Source organism: Felis catus, chromosome C2, assembly GCF_018350175.1.
Source record: "Felis catus isolate Fca126 chromosome C2, F.catus_Fca126_mat1.0, whole genome shotgun sequence".
NCBI lineage: Eukaryota > Metazoa > Chordata > Mammalia > Carnivora > Felidae > Felis > Felis catus.
The window spans coordinates 4,364,428-4,379,507 of NC_058376.1; the positions used below are offsets into that span (position 1 = coordinate 4,364,428).

The 15,080-nt window shown below is 53.7% G+C and overlaps 3 protein-coding genes across 3 annotated transcripts; 1 reads left to right on the top strand and 2 right to left on the bottom strand.

Annotated features, from left to right (window-relative positions):
* Positions 1-4,695: 4,695 nt before the first annotated feature.
* On the bottom strand, positions 4,696-5,428 carry LOC105260893 (keratin-associated protein 12-1-like). Its single transcript, XM_011285802.4, has one exon. The coding sequence runs from the start codon at positions 5,353-5,355 to the stop codon at positions 4,954-4,956; it is 402 nt and encodes a 133-aa protein (XP_011284104.2). The 5' UTR covers positions 5,356-5,428; the 3' UTR covers positions 4,696-4,953.
* Positions 5,429-7,460: 2,032 nt separating this feature from the next.
* Positions 7,461-8,018, top strand: LOC111562335 (keratin-associated protein 12-1-like). Its single transcript, XM_023260843.2, has one exon. The coding sequence runs from the start codon at positions 7,476-7,478 to the stop codon at positions 7,734-7,736; it is 261 nt and encodes an 86-aa protein (XP_023116611.2). The 5' UTR covers positions 7,461-7,475; the 3' UTR covers positions 7,737-8,018.
* A 3,602-nt stretch (positions 8,019-11,620) lies between these two features.
* LOC109491674 (keratin-associated protein 10-7-like) lies at positions 11,621-12,837 on the bottom strand. The gene has a single exon (XM_019811142.3). It carries the CDS (start codon positions 12,763-12,765, stop codon positions 11,926-11,928), a length of 840 nt encoding a protein of 279 aa, XP_019666701.3. The 5' UTR covers positions 12,766-12,837; the 3' UTR covers positions 11,621-11,925.
* Between the last annotated feature and the right edge of the window lie 2,243 nt (positions 12,838-15,080).

Genomic DNA, 15,080 nt, shown 5'->3' on the forward strand with positions numbered 1-15,080 from the left:
GCAGGTTCGAACCTGGTCCTCTGCGCACTCGTCGCCGGTGACGCAAGAGGCCACGATCAGGGTTGGTACAGCGTTTTTATAGACAGAGACAAATAGCACAGGGGAGGTTTCAAATTATGAGGGGCCTGATTAGTTGATTTTAAAGTAAGGACATTTGTTGTTCTCTGATTGGGCGTCCTTTGTCTGTCCTTTGGCGGGAAGGCTTTGTCCGTTACTTGTGGCGGGAGGAAAAAAGGGGGAAGGGGGAAGGGGGTAGGGTAGGTGAGGAATGTGCTAAGCAAGCAGGTTTACAGAAGCGAGAAATGCCGGTTAGTTTATGTACAATCACTCATTCCATTACATATCAGACTACATTTAGGAAGGTTTACAACCCATTCTACTACACAGCGGGTTACATTCAGGAAAGGCCTCACAATGCTCGTAGCAAACAGCAAGCAAAACAGACTTCTCAGCAATTGTATTTCTTATCAAAGATCCATAATAAGCAGAAAAGAGAACCTAGCTTTAAACTAAGGCAGGGCTGTCATTTGGATTGTTCCTTTCAGTAGACCAGCTTTGCAAGACAGTCTTTTTTTATTTTAATTTCTTCTTTTTTTCTAATGTTTGTTTATTTTTGAGAGAGAGAGAGAGAGAGAGAGAGAGGTCAAGCAGGGGAGGGGCAGACAGAGGGAGACACAGAATCCGAAGCAGGCTCCAGGCTCCGAGCTGTCAGCACAGAGCCCAACGCGGGGCTCCAACCCACGGACCGTGAGATCATGACCCGAGCTGAAGCTGGACACTTAACTGACTGAGCCACCCAGGCACCCTTAATTTTCTTATTTTAACTGATTTGGCATATGGTTTGTTCACAATAATAAACCAACAATATATTTGATCATGTATGCTTATGCATATATTACATAAATATACGGAAGCATACATGCTTATATACATATGCAATACATAAACATATATATACGAAATGATTGATTATGTTTTGTATTGAAACTGGGGTTTCTGATGGATTTCAGGCAGTTGGGTCTTGCTTTTTTTGTATCCCATTTGAAGACCTCTGTCTTTTGATTTTGACGTGTGGACGTCTTGCATTCAGTGGAAATTGTCGCCATATTTATTTTTTATTTTAGTTTATTTTTTTTTTAATTTTTTTAACGTTTATTCATTTTTGAGACAGAGAGAGAGACAGACCATGAATGGGGGAAGGTCAGAGAGAGAGGGAGACACAGAATCCGAAACAGGCTCCAGGCTCTGAGCTGTCAGCATAGAGCCCGACGCGGGGCTCGAACTCACGGACCGCAAGATCATGACCTGAGCCGAAGTTGGACGCCCAACCGACTGAGCCACCCAGGCGCCCCATTGTCGCCATATCTAAATGTAAAACGCCATCTTGCTAGTTGTGTTGTATTATGCCATCTGTTCTTTTCTCTCTCTTCTTTTTAGGTTTGGCAATTTCGATTATCCCATTACATCTCTACTTTTGGCCTCATTAGTCACACATCTTTTAGAAGTGGATTGGTCGAGAGTTTACAATTTATACCTTTAACAGAACACAGTCTACCTCCAAATGATATTATGCCGTTCATCTGTAGTGTGGGGACACTAGCAGTGTTTTTCCGCATCATACCGTCTGAGTGAGTGTTGTCTAGTTTACTCCTACACGTCTGAAGAACCCCAGGTGCATTGCCACAGTGTTTGCTCTGGACAGTCAATTATTTGTAAAGTTTTTTATAATTATCTTCTCTCTAGAATCGTTTCTAGACCCATTGTTTCCCTCGTGTACGTCCAGGTTTCTCTCTGTTCTCAGAATCACCGGCTTGAAGAAATTTTCTTAATATTCTTGGCAGTGTGTGTCTGCTGTTAATCTCTCTCAGTTTCTGTTTATCTGAAATAATGTTTCTTTCCCTTTAATTTTTAAAGACGCTTTCTTAAAATTTCATAGAGTTGACAGATTTTTCTTTTAGTGTTTTAAAGATGTCATTCCACTGTCTTTTAAATTGTTATGGAGAGAGAGAGCACAGGCAGGGAGAGGGGCAGAGGGAGGAGAGAGAGAATCTCAAGCAGGCTCGGCCCTCACTGCAGAGCCTGATGTGGGGCTCGGTCGTATGACCCTGGGATCATGACCTGAGCTGAAATCAACAGGTGGATGCTTAACTGACTGGGCCACCTAGGTGCCCCTGAATTGTATAATTTTTCATTGGACTCTGAAGAAATTCTTATCTTTGTTCTGTATGTAGCATGTCTTTTTCATGTGGGTGCCTTGAAGATTTTCTTTTCTCTTTTGGTGTTACAGTCACACTTTTAATGATGAGTCCGGGTCACTATCTTTTGCAGGAGTTGGGGGCTGCTATAGTTATCCTACGTGAAGTGCCCTGAGCCTTTGGGTCTATGATCTTACGTCTTTCATTTTTAGAACGTTCATGATAAATATTAAGAAATTACATATTTCTTCTGCCTTATTCTCTCCTATTTTTCTGGAAAATTAATTACCTGCATCAGTGATGATCTAATACTGTCCTAGCGCTCTTTGATGTTTTGTTTTTGTGTTTTTCCCTTACTGTCTTTCTCTTTGGGTTTTAACATGGCAATATCTATCGGCTTATCTTCAAATTTAATGATTCCACACTTGGCTGTGTCAAGTCTACTGACAAGCCCATTGAAGGAATTCATCTTTGATACTATATTTTGATTTTTACATTATCTGTTTGACTCTTTTGTAGGCGCCCATTTCTCTGATGAAATTCTCCATCTTGTCATATATGTGGTCTGTGTTTTAACCCTGATTATTTAACATATTAATCTTAGTTACTTATTTATTTATTTGAAGCCTTATATGCCCCACACCCTTCAATGCTTTAGTTCATCTCGAATGTAACAATTATTCTAGATTTAATATTTATCATTTATACTTTCATTTATGAATCGACCACACATGTTCACCTTCCTAATCATTTCCCACATCGTGTAACCTCTCTTACATATTTGCTACTTTTTCGACTCTTTTTGTCACGTTATGGATATTTTCCTTGGATCTGCCTTCTGATTTTTCTAATTCTCTCTTTAGCCGTATCTGATATCCTGTTTAAGTCGTTCCACTAAATTTTTAATTTTCATGACTTGATTTTTTATTTGGAGAAGTTTTCTTTGTTTCCCTCAAGTCTGTTTGTTTCTATTTTAATAGACTCTCACTCTGTCCTCATATTTATAGTTCTTTTATTTCTTGAAACATATCAACTTGGGTTTTTTTCTTTTATAGTTACCATGCTGTACATTACAGTCTCTAAAACTTATAAATGGAAGTTTGTAACTTTTGACCCCCTTCACTCATTTACCTGCCCCCCGCCCCTCCCTCTGGAATCCCTTTTCTCCCCCCCACATATACGTGAGATCATATAGTACAGTTGACTCGAAGAACATGGGTTTGATCTGCATGGATTAAAAAAAATACAGTACAATACTGTAAATGTATTTTCTCTTCCTTATAATTTTTAAATAACATTTCCTTTTCTCTATTTTACTTTATCCTATGAATATATAGCATGTAATATGTTAACATGAAACATATATGTTAATAGACTGTGTTATCACTAAAGATTCTGGTCAATACTAAGCTATTAGGAGTTAAGTTTTCAGGGCGTCAAAAGTTATATGTGACTTTTTGACTTGCGAGGGGTCAGTGCCCCAGACCCCCACATTGTTCAAGGGTCAGCTGTATTTACCTTTCTCTGTCTGACTTACTTTGCTCATTGTAGCTATTTTAATGTTCCTGTCTGATGGTTTTAACATCTGAGTAACTCCTGAGTCTAGTTCTATTGACTGCTTCGTCTCTGGACAATGGATTGATCTTTTTTGCTTACTTTTTTCCATGTCTTCAAATGTTTGTTTGAATATCAGATATCCTGTATCAATTGAAAGGGACATACCCAGTGTTTCTTCCTGGAAACTGGTGAGTCTCTTCTGTCAGGTCACCAGGGTGGTGGGGGTAATTTTCGATCAGCCTGCTCAGATGTTGACCTTGGCTTGGGCGTTGCTGTTCTTGCGATGACCTTCAAGGTACCTAAGACTTCGGATTCCTTCGTGCTGGGCTTCCAGTGCTGTGCGCTAGGGCGAGGGCTGGAGGCGCAGAGTTCTTGCTCTGCCCTAAGTTTCCAGCAGCCCCTGTGTGCCCTGCCCACGGAGGGGACCCTCCACATGCCTGCCTCCCCCCAGTGACCATTGCTGCTCCTGCGGCCGTGCCGGCCAGGCCGAGTCAGGGGCAGGAGGGCTCTGTTGTTCTGCCCCGGGTCAGTCCTGAGCAGGCCCGTGGGCCTGGGTCTTGGAGGGCGAGGCTTCCTCACTTCCGGCTGCTCCTCCCCGGGATGGTCAGACTCCCCTTTGTAGTGGGGGTGGGTTTGTGCGAGCTTCCCCGCCCTCCCTGTTGTAGCGATCCTCGAAGGCACCAAGTCAGGCCCGGCGCCCGGCCCGATTCCCGGCCCCTGTTCAGCGAGGCGGGTTACCCCTGCACTTCCCCTTCTGCAGTGTGAGTCTCCGTGGTGGGTGTGTGGATGGCACCGCTCCCCTGCGGCCTCCGAGGAGCCCCCACCTCCAGCTGAGCTGTTGGAAAGGGGGCTCTTTGAGGAGGGGCGGCTGCGCTTATGGTTTGTATATGCCGTCGAGGAAAGAACTTCAAAGTCTGTGAAAATAAGACAGGGGCAAGCTGCCTCAGGAAGGCACGATTTATTGGGCTCACACGGGCTGGGTTCCCTGCCGGAGACAGAGAAGGACCCTGGCAGAGACACGCAGGGTCACAGGGGGATCCGGCTCGTCCTGCTCCGTCCTCGCCCCAGGGTTCAGACGATTCATCGGGAATGTTTGAGCTGCCACGCGCAGAACCGGAGGCCGGGCGAAGACTTGGTCCTCACCGGAGGGGCACGGGTGGGGCCCCCTCTGCCCCCGGAGCAGGTGTTAGGAGACCCCTGGTCAGAAGCAGCACGGGGAGCTACAGCACACGGGTCTGCAGACCAGGGTGGGGCAGGAGGGCCGGCAGGAGGGCACACACTCGGGCTTGCAGCTCACGGGCACGCACACGGTGGGTCTGCAGCTCACGGGCACGCACACGGTGGGTCTGCAGCTCACGGGCACGCATGTGGAGGACTGGCAGGAGGGCACACACTCGGGCTTGCAGCTCACGGGCACGCACACAGAGGACTGGCAAGAGGGCACACATGCGGGCCTGCAGCTCACGGGCACGCACACGGCGAGTCTGCAGCTCACGGGCACGCACACGGGCTTGCAGCTCACGGGCACACAGCAGGACGCCTGGCAGGGGCCGGAGGAGCCGCAGGAAGCCTGGCAGCCCGTGGAGCAGCTGGTGTGGCACATGTTGGCGTGGGGCTCGGCCGGTGTCCGGGAGGGAGGAGGGCGGGGACGTCTGGAGGCTCCTTGCCTGGGCCGCCTTTATACTGGGCCGTGGGCGTCCTAGGCCACCCAGAGGCACAGCTGTGGACTTCCTCATGGCTGTTCCCACCACGTTTCCCCAACACCCTCTTGTCCTGAGACGCCCTCCCCCATGTGACGCTCCGCTGTAAATTAAATTTAGCTTAGAGGCCAGTTTCTTCTTCTGTAAACAGGACGTCCTGGTTCGACTTTACTTGGGGTCCGTGTCACTTCTCCAGGCCGGTACTGTGCCCAGAGCGCCACCGGTTCGACTCAACGCCGAGCCTTTATTCCTTTTTGCCGTCAGTGGAGGCTTTGGGGCAATAATGTGTTTTGAGCTTTTATTTTGCACGGGAAAACATTAAAGTAGGGATCTGCAAACTGGGCAGCAGAGACGTCTGTGGGACAAAGGTGGCCTGCCGCCTGTTTGGCAAATAAAGTTTTATTGGAAACGGCCATGCTCGTTTGCTTACGTGCTGTCTAGGGCTCGCGCTGTAATGTGAAGTGGTTATGAGACAGACCACGTCACTGCAGAGGCTGAAACATTTACTGTCTTCCATTTATAGAAAGGTGACCGACTTCTGCCTTATAGCCATCTATGTAATCATCGATTTGTTCGTGCAACAGACATATACTTTGTGCTGGCTATAGAGATGCCCTAGCCTCATGGGCCTTCCGGGGCCATGGATACATGAGTGCGTACAAATCAACGCCTGAAATAATTACAGAGAGGGCCGAGTCCCAGAAAGGAAAGCAGGCTCAGCAGGTAGAGAGTAATGGGGTGTTGGTGGGTGGTTGGGGGCCTCTGTGTGGAGGCGACGCTGAGCTGGCTCCTGGGAGATGCGGAGGGGTCGGGAGGCGGTGTTCCAAGCAGAGGCAGCCGTGGGAGTGTTAACGACACTGCTGTAGGATGGGCATGCTCCAGGAGCAGTGGGAAGTGTGGACGAGCGCAGCGTGGATGCTCGTCTTTAGGTGTGGGCGGACGGGTTCAGACCGTGCAGCTGGGGGTCCAGGCATGCCAGTCCTGGGCCGACAGAAGAAGAAAGACAATGTCAACTTGAAGACACGTCAGGAGGAATCATCCAGTCTGAAGAAGAGAGAACAGAATTACGAAAAACGAAGAGGGTCCCTGGGACAATATCGGGAAGTCGAACAACAAGCAAGTTCAACACAAGAAGGAGAAGAGAATGATACTGAAGCACAAGAATGTTTTGAATAATGGACAAAATACCCAAATTTGATCTATTAAAAAAAAATTCTACCAAACAGCTCCAAGAATCTCAGAAACCCCCCCAAAGCCCCAGCATAATTTGGCCCATTGGTGAGGACCACGGACTCCAGAGTGAAACCCAGCAGCTTCCAATTCCTGCTGCTTGGTCGCCCCGGTGAGAACGTGCACACAGCACGGAATCCTTCCGAACCTAATTGCACATCCGTGTAAGTGGGGCACACCTACCCCTCGAATGGTGGCAGGGACCGATAACTAATCAGTTATGAGACGATCCACGTGAGATGCTTAGCACAACACCCGGCACAAAGCTGGGACTCCCTCATTGTTATTCTTGCAATAACGTGGCCACGGCTCTCCCCGATGAGGAGCCCAGCAGGCCTTGTAGATCACTGAGTTTCCAAATCAAAACGGGGGGACCGCCCCCACCCCGTCCCCCCACCCCGGGTCTGGTGACTGGGATGGTACTTGTGTGGACAGGGGGCAGGGTGTATAAACTTGGGGAGGACCTTGAGCGTCTTGATGTGGAGTCCCCTGTCCCTGCTGACGGTCCTTGGCCATCCAACCTGGGGTCTGAATCCAGAAATCGCAGGGCCGCTGGGTCACAGGGAGCCTGGGGGCTGAGACCGAGTTTCCTGAACGGAGTCACTTCCCGCAGAACCTCCAGGAAGAGACGCACCCAGGAGGAAGAGGAAGAAAACAAGCAGGCAACCAGGAGGAGGGCACCTGTGTGGCTTGTTGCCGGGACGCCACAGCCTGGGTATAAAAGCCGCCTGGGGAAGGAGGCTCCAGACCAGCCCCGTTTTCCACCCTGACTCCACTCCAGCCCTACATCGCCATGTGCCACACCAGCGGCTCCACTGGCTGCCAGACAGCCTGCTATGTGCCCAGCTCCTGCCAGGCGTCCTGCTATGTGCCCAGCTCCTGCCAGACGTCTTGCCACGTGCCCGTGAGCTGCAAGCCTGTCGTGTACCTGCCTGTGAGCTGCAAGCCCATTGTGTGTGTGACCCCCTCCTGCCAGTCCTCCGGGTGCTGCCGGCCCTCCTGCCCCACCCTGGTCCTCAGGCCTGTTCCCTGTGGCACCCCTAACTGCGGCTAGCCCGTGGCCTCCTAGGACCCCTCCTCCGTGGGGCCAGAAGCAGCTGCTGTCTGAACTCCCGGCAGGCAGACCTCGTCCACCTGAGACCTTCTGGACCTGACTAGACCATCTTACAGCAAAGCCGCCTGATCCCCACTAACCAAGCAGACAGAGTCACCCCCGGCGTCCCCCGACCCCGGCCCGGGTCGTCCACACGGCACCCACCCTGGCTGGTGCAAGCGCCCAGGCTCTGCAGCCGCCAGCACCGAGCTCTAATAAATCCCAGAGCGCATGTGAAGCCCACCCGAGCGTGTGCTGTCTCTCCTTAGTGCTTTCCCCAAACTGCTTCCTCCAGGGCTCGCTCCCAGGCTTCTGGAAAGCTCCTTCTGCAGAGAAGCCACAGGGGACCAGATGGCTGTGCCCGGGGGACTGACCACTCAAAGGCGGCCCCTTGGGCGCGTGGGCACTCCTAGCTCAGCCTGACAGGCCCCCAGGGCTTCCTGTGTCCCTTGAACGTGAGGTCAGTTCTCACTCAGCTCTGGGCGGGACCCAGGGTGACCCTCTGACTTTGTGAGGTTAAAAGTCCCCTGCTCGGCAATTACTATGCGAGCCCACCCCGGTCTAACCATTAAAACTGTCCGCTCCATACAGAGTACAGCTCCTCCTGCAAACGTCCGGGGGCACAGGGCTTTGTGGGTAACTTCCGTGGGCCCCAGAGATGCCCGCGTCCCCATGCCCAGAATCAGCGACTGCAGCCCTACAGGCGAGGCGGCTTCCCAGATGGGTGCACGGAGGGTCTCGCAACGGGAGATGCCCTGGAGTAGCCGGGCGGGCCCGTGTCATCCCAGGGACAGGCGGGAGACGCGCAGAGAGGGCGTGGTGGTCGGCACAAGGAAGCCAAGGCACACTGGGGTGCCGGGGGGAAGCTGTTTGGGAACCAAGAAATAGTGTAAGAGGAACACCATCAAGGGGGGGTCCTTCCTGCAACGGACACATATCTGGAAACTTCCCTTATCGTGAGGTCACGGGATCATAGAGGATGTGAAATTCAGGAGCGGCTCTCAGAGCACCGGCCGTTCGCAGCCCTTCCTCATCCTTGGTCCCGTTCAGACCCCACCGCCAGCCACTGTCTCACCGTCACAGGTGCTCAGTCGTTTCATCAGGCCCTCGTCTTGCACACACCCTCCCTCCAGGACCCCGGGGACACGGGCCCACCCACCAGGCAGCGGGGAGGCCCTCCCAGTGTCCTCAGTGATGCCTCGGAGGGGGCGACCGTCCTAGTCTCGGGCCCGATGGGTGACGGGGTGTCTGGGGTCGGGAGTTGCCCACAGACGGGCTCCCCCGAGATCTGGAGGGTCCCAGAACATGCTGCACCGTGAACGGCGTTCAAGAAGCTTCCAAAGGTAACGACAGCCATCACCTCCGACTCGTTCTCTCCTGGGCAGCGGTCCCCGCTGACGGTGTAGACGCTCTAGCTGGGAGTCGTCCCGCTGACGGTGTAGACGTTCTGTCTGAGAGCTGTCTGGCTGACCGTGTAGATCCCCTGTCTGGGAGCAGTCCGGCTGACCGTGTAGATGCCCCGTCTGGGAGCAGTCTAGTCTGGCCGACTGTGTAGATAACCCGAATGTGAGCAGTCTAGTCTGATTGACCATGTAGATGTCTATCTGGGAGCAGTCTGGCTATGTAGATGCCCCGTCTGGGAGCAGTCTAGTCTGGCCGACCGTGTAGACGCCCTGTCTGGGAGCAGTCCACTGACCATGTAGATGTTCTAGCTGGGACTAGTCCTACTGACTGTGTAGACGCCCCTCTGTGAGCAGTCCAGCTGACCGTGTAGATGCCCCATCTGGGAGCAGTCTAGTCTGATTGACCATGTAGATGTCTATCTGGGAGCAGTCTGGCTATGTAGATGCCCCATCTGGGAGCAGTCTGGCTGATGGTGTAGAGACACCCCATCTGGGAGCAGTCTAGTATGGCTGACCGCATAGATACCCCGAATGTGAGCAGTCTAGTCTGATTGACCATGTAGATGTCTATCTGGGAGCAGTCTGGCTATGTAGATGCCCCATCTGGGAGCAGTCTGGCTGATGGTGTAGAGACACCCCATCTGGGAGCAGTCTAGTATGGCTGACCGTGTAGATACCCCGAATGTGAGCAGTCTAGTCTGATTGACCATGTAGATGTCTATCTGGGAGCAGTCTGGCTATGTAGACACACCGTCTGGGAGCAGTCTAGTCTGGCCGACCGTGTAGACGCCCTGTCTGGGAGCAGTCTGGCTGATGGTGTAGAGACGCCCCGTCTGGGAGCAGTCTGGCTGGCCATATAGATGCCCCATCTGGGAGCAGTCTAGTCCGGCTGACCGTGTAGATACCCTGAATGTGAGCAGTCTAGTCTGATTGACCATGTAGATGTCTATCTGGGAGCAGTCTGGCTATGTAGACGCCCTGTCTGGGAGCAGTCCACTGACCATGTAGATGTTCCAGCTGGGACTAGTCCTACTGACTGTGTAGACGCCCCTCTGTGAGCAGTCTGGCTGACCGTGTAGACGCCCCATCTGGGAGCAGTCGGGCTGACCGTGTAGATGCCCCATCTGTGAGTAATCTGGCTGACCGTGTAGACACCCCATCTGGGAGCAGTCCAGCTGGCCATGTAGACGCCCCAGCCAGGAGCAGCTTGGCCTCAGGGTGGACGGCCACGCCTTCTGCAGCTGTGACCGACTTTCCCGGGGAGCCATCAGAAAGTCCTGGATGTTCTTGTGCCACGGGGCAGGGGTGGGGGCGGGGGCACGTCCTGCAGGGGCCCTGCCCCTCCCTCCCATGCACTATCCTGGCACCGCTGTGGGTTGTGGGTTGCTGGTTTCCACGTGAGTCAACATCCGTGCACTGCACTCTTTTTGGTTCCCGATGAGGCGGAACTTCCTCACGTCTCTCACTCTGTGCTGTGAGGAATCCAATCTGCCCGTCTATCTGTGCAGACGCTGGAATTTTTCTTAAAATTCCAATGGACGAGGTTTTGAATAAATGTGGGGAAACTGAGGGATTTAGGAGTCAAGGCAGGTAACAATCCAGCCCCTTTCTCTTCACAGGCCCCTGGGGATTTTGCTCTGTCTCTGCTTCCCTGGGAGGGGGGTGGGGAGAGCCAGCCTCTGCGAGGAGGTACCCCCCTCTCCCGGCTGCCGGCCTCTGCTGTTCTGCTCCCGAGGGCCTCTTCCGTCTGTCCCTGGCACCAGGGACAAATAGGGAGCCTGACGCTGACCTGGTGGGTCTGGCCGGTGCTCCCTGACCCTCTCTAGTGCTAGTGGTCCACTGAGACTGCAGGCTCGTCCTCTTCCACTGTCCTGAGGATTTGTTCACAAGGCAGCGTTTAGCTCCCTGTCTCCTCAATCAGGCCTTGAAACCTCGAGCAGAATGCGTGATGCCTGAACCGACCCCTGCACCCCTCCTGGGGCCCGCGGGAATCTGCTGGTGCTTCAGAGCGTCAGCCCTCGTGCCCAGACCAGCACGCAGGCGTTCCTGTGTGTGGACGCTTCTCTCCAAGGGCGTCAGCGCGGTGTTACTGGGCCCTCGGGTTCCCACCAGGTAGGGTCCCACCTTTAACCTGCACGGGCGGGGGGCCAGGCGTGGGCAGGGCCCAAGGCCCACTCAGGGCGAGAGGCTTCTGCAGCCGCACTCACATGCCGGGCCCAGCCCGGGGAAGGCCTGGCTCTTCCCCGGGAGGAGGGTGGGGCCGTGGGGTGGGAAGGGAAGTGGAGTATGCGGACGGCGTCCGCGTGCAGATCTCCTCTTTCGGGGGCTTTGAACTTGGACTTGGAGGCTACGTCTTTATCGCTTGCTTCCACCAGGCAGAGCAAACGCTGCCCGCGTTGGCGTGGTCTCTGGGCTCAGAGGAGAGGGAACAACACAGCCATCTCTGTTTCATGATCCAGACATTTTATTGATGATAGCAGTGGCCTTTGTCACCCGGAATGAGAGCAACCAGCCCTGCAGGGGAGGGCTCCAGGGTGCAGCAGCCCCCCCACCCCCCACCCCGTTGAGGGACCTGTCTTTGCAGAAAGGGAAGCCGGGCACGTCCAGATCCCCGGGAGGCAGCAGCTGTGCGTCCACCGAGGGGCAGGGGCATCCTGGCGCCCCCAGAGGGGTTCCGGGGCTCCTGAGAGAGGACGCCTGTGCTCTGGAGCAAAGATAGCAGCTCTAGAGGCAGAAGCTGGAGCCGGTCAGCAGCAGGGCTGGCCCGAGACAGGGCCGCAGCAGGCAGGGCGGGGGCACGCGGGGCGGCAGAGCAGGGACACGCAGGAGGCCGGGCGGCAGCAGGAGGAGGCAGGGGCACAGCAGGCGGGGCGGGGGCACGCGGGGCGGCAGAGCAGGGATACACTGGAGGAGGGTCTGCAGCAGGGGCTGGGCTGGCAGCAGGAGGGGGCTGAGCAGGGGGAGTCCTCGCAGCACACAGGGGTGCAGCACACGGGCTTGCAACAGACAGGGGTGCAGCAGATGGGCTTGCAACAGACAGGGGTGCAGCAGACGGGCTTGCAGCATGCAGGGGTGCAGCAGTCTTCCTGGCAGGGGGAGGAGGTGCAGCAGGACGGCTGGCAGCATGAAGAGGTTGTGCAGGGGGAGTCCTCGCAGCACACAGGGGTGCAGGAGAAGAGCTTGCAGCAGACAGGGGTGCAGCAGACGGGCTTGCACACGGGGCGGCAGAGCAGGGACACGCAGGAGGAGGGTCTACAGCAGGGGCTGGGCTGGCAGCAGGAGGGGGCTGAGCAGGGGGAGTCCTCGCAGCAGACACGGGTGCAGCAGACGGGCTTACAGCACGCAGGGGTGCAGCAGACGGGCTTGCAGCACGCAGGGGTGCAGCAGTCTCCCTGGCAGGGGGAGGAGGGGCCACACAGGAGGGTCAGGCAGGGGGCCGGGGCGCAGCACGGGGGCTCGCAGCAGCTCTCTGGGCAGTCGTCCACCTGCCAGGAGGAGTCGGGGCAGGAGTCCGAGGATCCGGGCAGGCAGACGCGGCTGCCATAGCTCAGGTGGCTGGAGCAGACGGACAGGGTGGACGCGGCCATGGCGGGGGCGGTGGGGCTGGAGGAGGCGGTGTGTGTGTGTGAGTGCGTGTGTGTGTGTGTGTGTGTGCGTGTGTGTGAGGAGCTCTGGCTCTCTGTCGGCTTTTATACCTCCCGGCTGCGTGTTGTCCCAGCCGACGGCTCACACGCCTCCTTCCTTGTTGGTCTGAGAGCTGCTTGCAGGGTAAGCCCTCATTAGCGCTGCTTTATTTTCTACGATTGGATTTTACTCAGTCGTCTTGTGAGTCGGTTGCAGGACGCTGTTTTTCTGTGTCCTTTGGCTCCAGAAATATTCGAGGCAGCTTTTGCTGGGTGACTGTCACGGTTTCTAACGTCACACTCATGCCGCCGCTCAGTGTGCGATCGACGTCCCACCCCCCTCCCCCCCCCACCAGCCGCTCCGAGGGACAGACACGCAGGGCCCTTGCGGGCCAAGCCGTGAAGCGCCTACAAGGAATGTTAAGGGAGTAAGACGTGCACGAGAGAGTCAAACTTGACCACAGAATGCAGGCAATGTACATGCGCCGGGGACCCGAGACAGTCGCGGGTGGGAAATGCAGGGACTTGGCCCCGATCCGCCATCACCGGTGTCATTTCCGCCAAAACCCAAAGGGAATCTTCTCGGCATGCAAACCGAAGATACCCAACTGCCAGAAAATATTGGCGGTGTGCATGATGGATGAAAGATCAATACGGAATTTAAAAGTCCCCACAACCAAGGCAGGAGAAGGTACAAAAGAATCAAATACAACATTCAAAACACTCGAATTTCCAGTAAGTGTATGGAAAGCTATCTGAGCTCATTAATAAAGTTTCTCGAGTTAAAGCATAAATGTCCCACCTGTCAGATCAGCCAAAATATATAGTGTTGATAATCTCCAGTGCTGCTGAGTGTGGGGTCTCACTCCTAGAAATCCCTTAGCAGTTGTGGGGTGTGTGTGTGTGTGTGTGTGTGTGTGCATGTGTGTGTGTGTGTGTGTGTGTGTGTGAAGACATAAAATTTACCATTTAAATATATATATATATATTTTTTTTTTTTTTTAGGGAGAGAGAGCGTGCAGGGAGAGAGAGGGAGAGAGAGAGAGGGAGAGAGAGAGAATCTCAAGATGGAACCACACAGAGTGTGGGGCTTGATCCCACGACGCCAAGATCATGACCTGAGCCGAAACTAAGAGCCAGATGCTCAACCAACTGAGCCACCCAAGCACCCAAGCATTTAACTGTTTTAAAATGTACAAGTCAGTGGCATTTAGCGGAGTCACAATGTTGTGCAACCCCGACCACCCTCTACTTCCAGAACATTCTCATCAATCCGGAAGGAAATCCTGCACTATCTCGGAGCCCCCCTCCCAGCCCCCGTCAGTCACTAATCTGCTCTTGTCTCTATGGGTTTGCCCGTTCCACACATTCCACAAACAAGGAATCCCGCAGCACGTGGCCTCTTGTGTCTGGCTACTTTCACTGAAAATCATGTTCTCCAGGTTCGTCCACGTTGTAGCAGGTGTCCGTGCTCCACTCCTGTTCATGGCTGAGTAATATTCCACCAAACAGGGAGACCACATTGTACTTACCCGTTCGTCAGTAAGTGGACATTTGGTTGTTTCCACCTCTTGGCTGTCGTGAACAGTGATGCTGTGGACATTTTTGTGCAAGTTTTTGTTGGAATAGCTCTTTTCGGTTCTCTTGGGCGTATATACCTAGCAGAGGGATTGCTGGGGCAGATGGTCACTCTGTGTCTACCTTTCGACGAACCGCCAGACACTTTCCACCGCAGCTGCGCCATTTTACATTCCCAGCAGCGAGGTGCGAGGCCCCAGTTCCTCCGTGGGCTCCCCAACACCGGTTCCATTGTGTTCGGCATGAAAAACATTGGAGCCATCCTAGTGGGCGTGAAGTGGCATCTTCTTGTGGTTTGGACGCGCTTTTCCCCGATGACCAATGACACGGGGGCGTCCTTTTGGGTGCTTGTTGGCCACCTGTGTATCTCCTTTGGAGAAATGTCCACCAAAGTGTCCAGCCCATCTTCAATCGGGTTGTACGTCTTTTTGTTGTTGAGCGACAGGAGTTACACATTCTGGACACTAGGCCCTCCTCAGAGTTAGGATTTGCAAATATCTTCCCCGTGCTGTGGATTGTCTTTTCGCTCTCTTGATAGCGTCCTTTGATACATAAATCTTTTTCAATTTTGATGAAGTCCAGGGTGTCCACACATTTTTGTTGTTGTTGCCTGTGCTTTTGGTTTCATGTCGAAGAAACTGTCGCCAAATCTAAGGTCATGCAGATCTGCCCCTGTGTTTTATTTTTAGAATGTTATGATG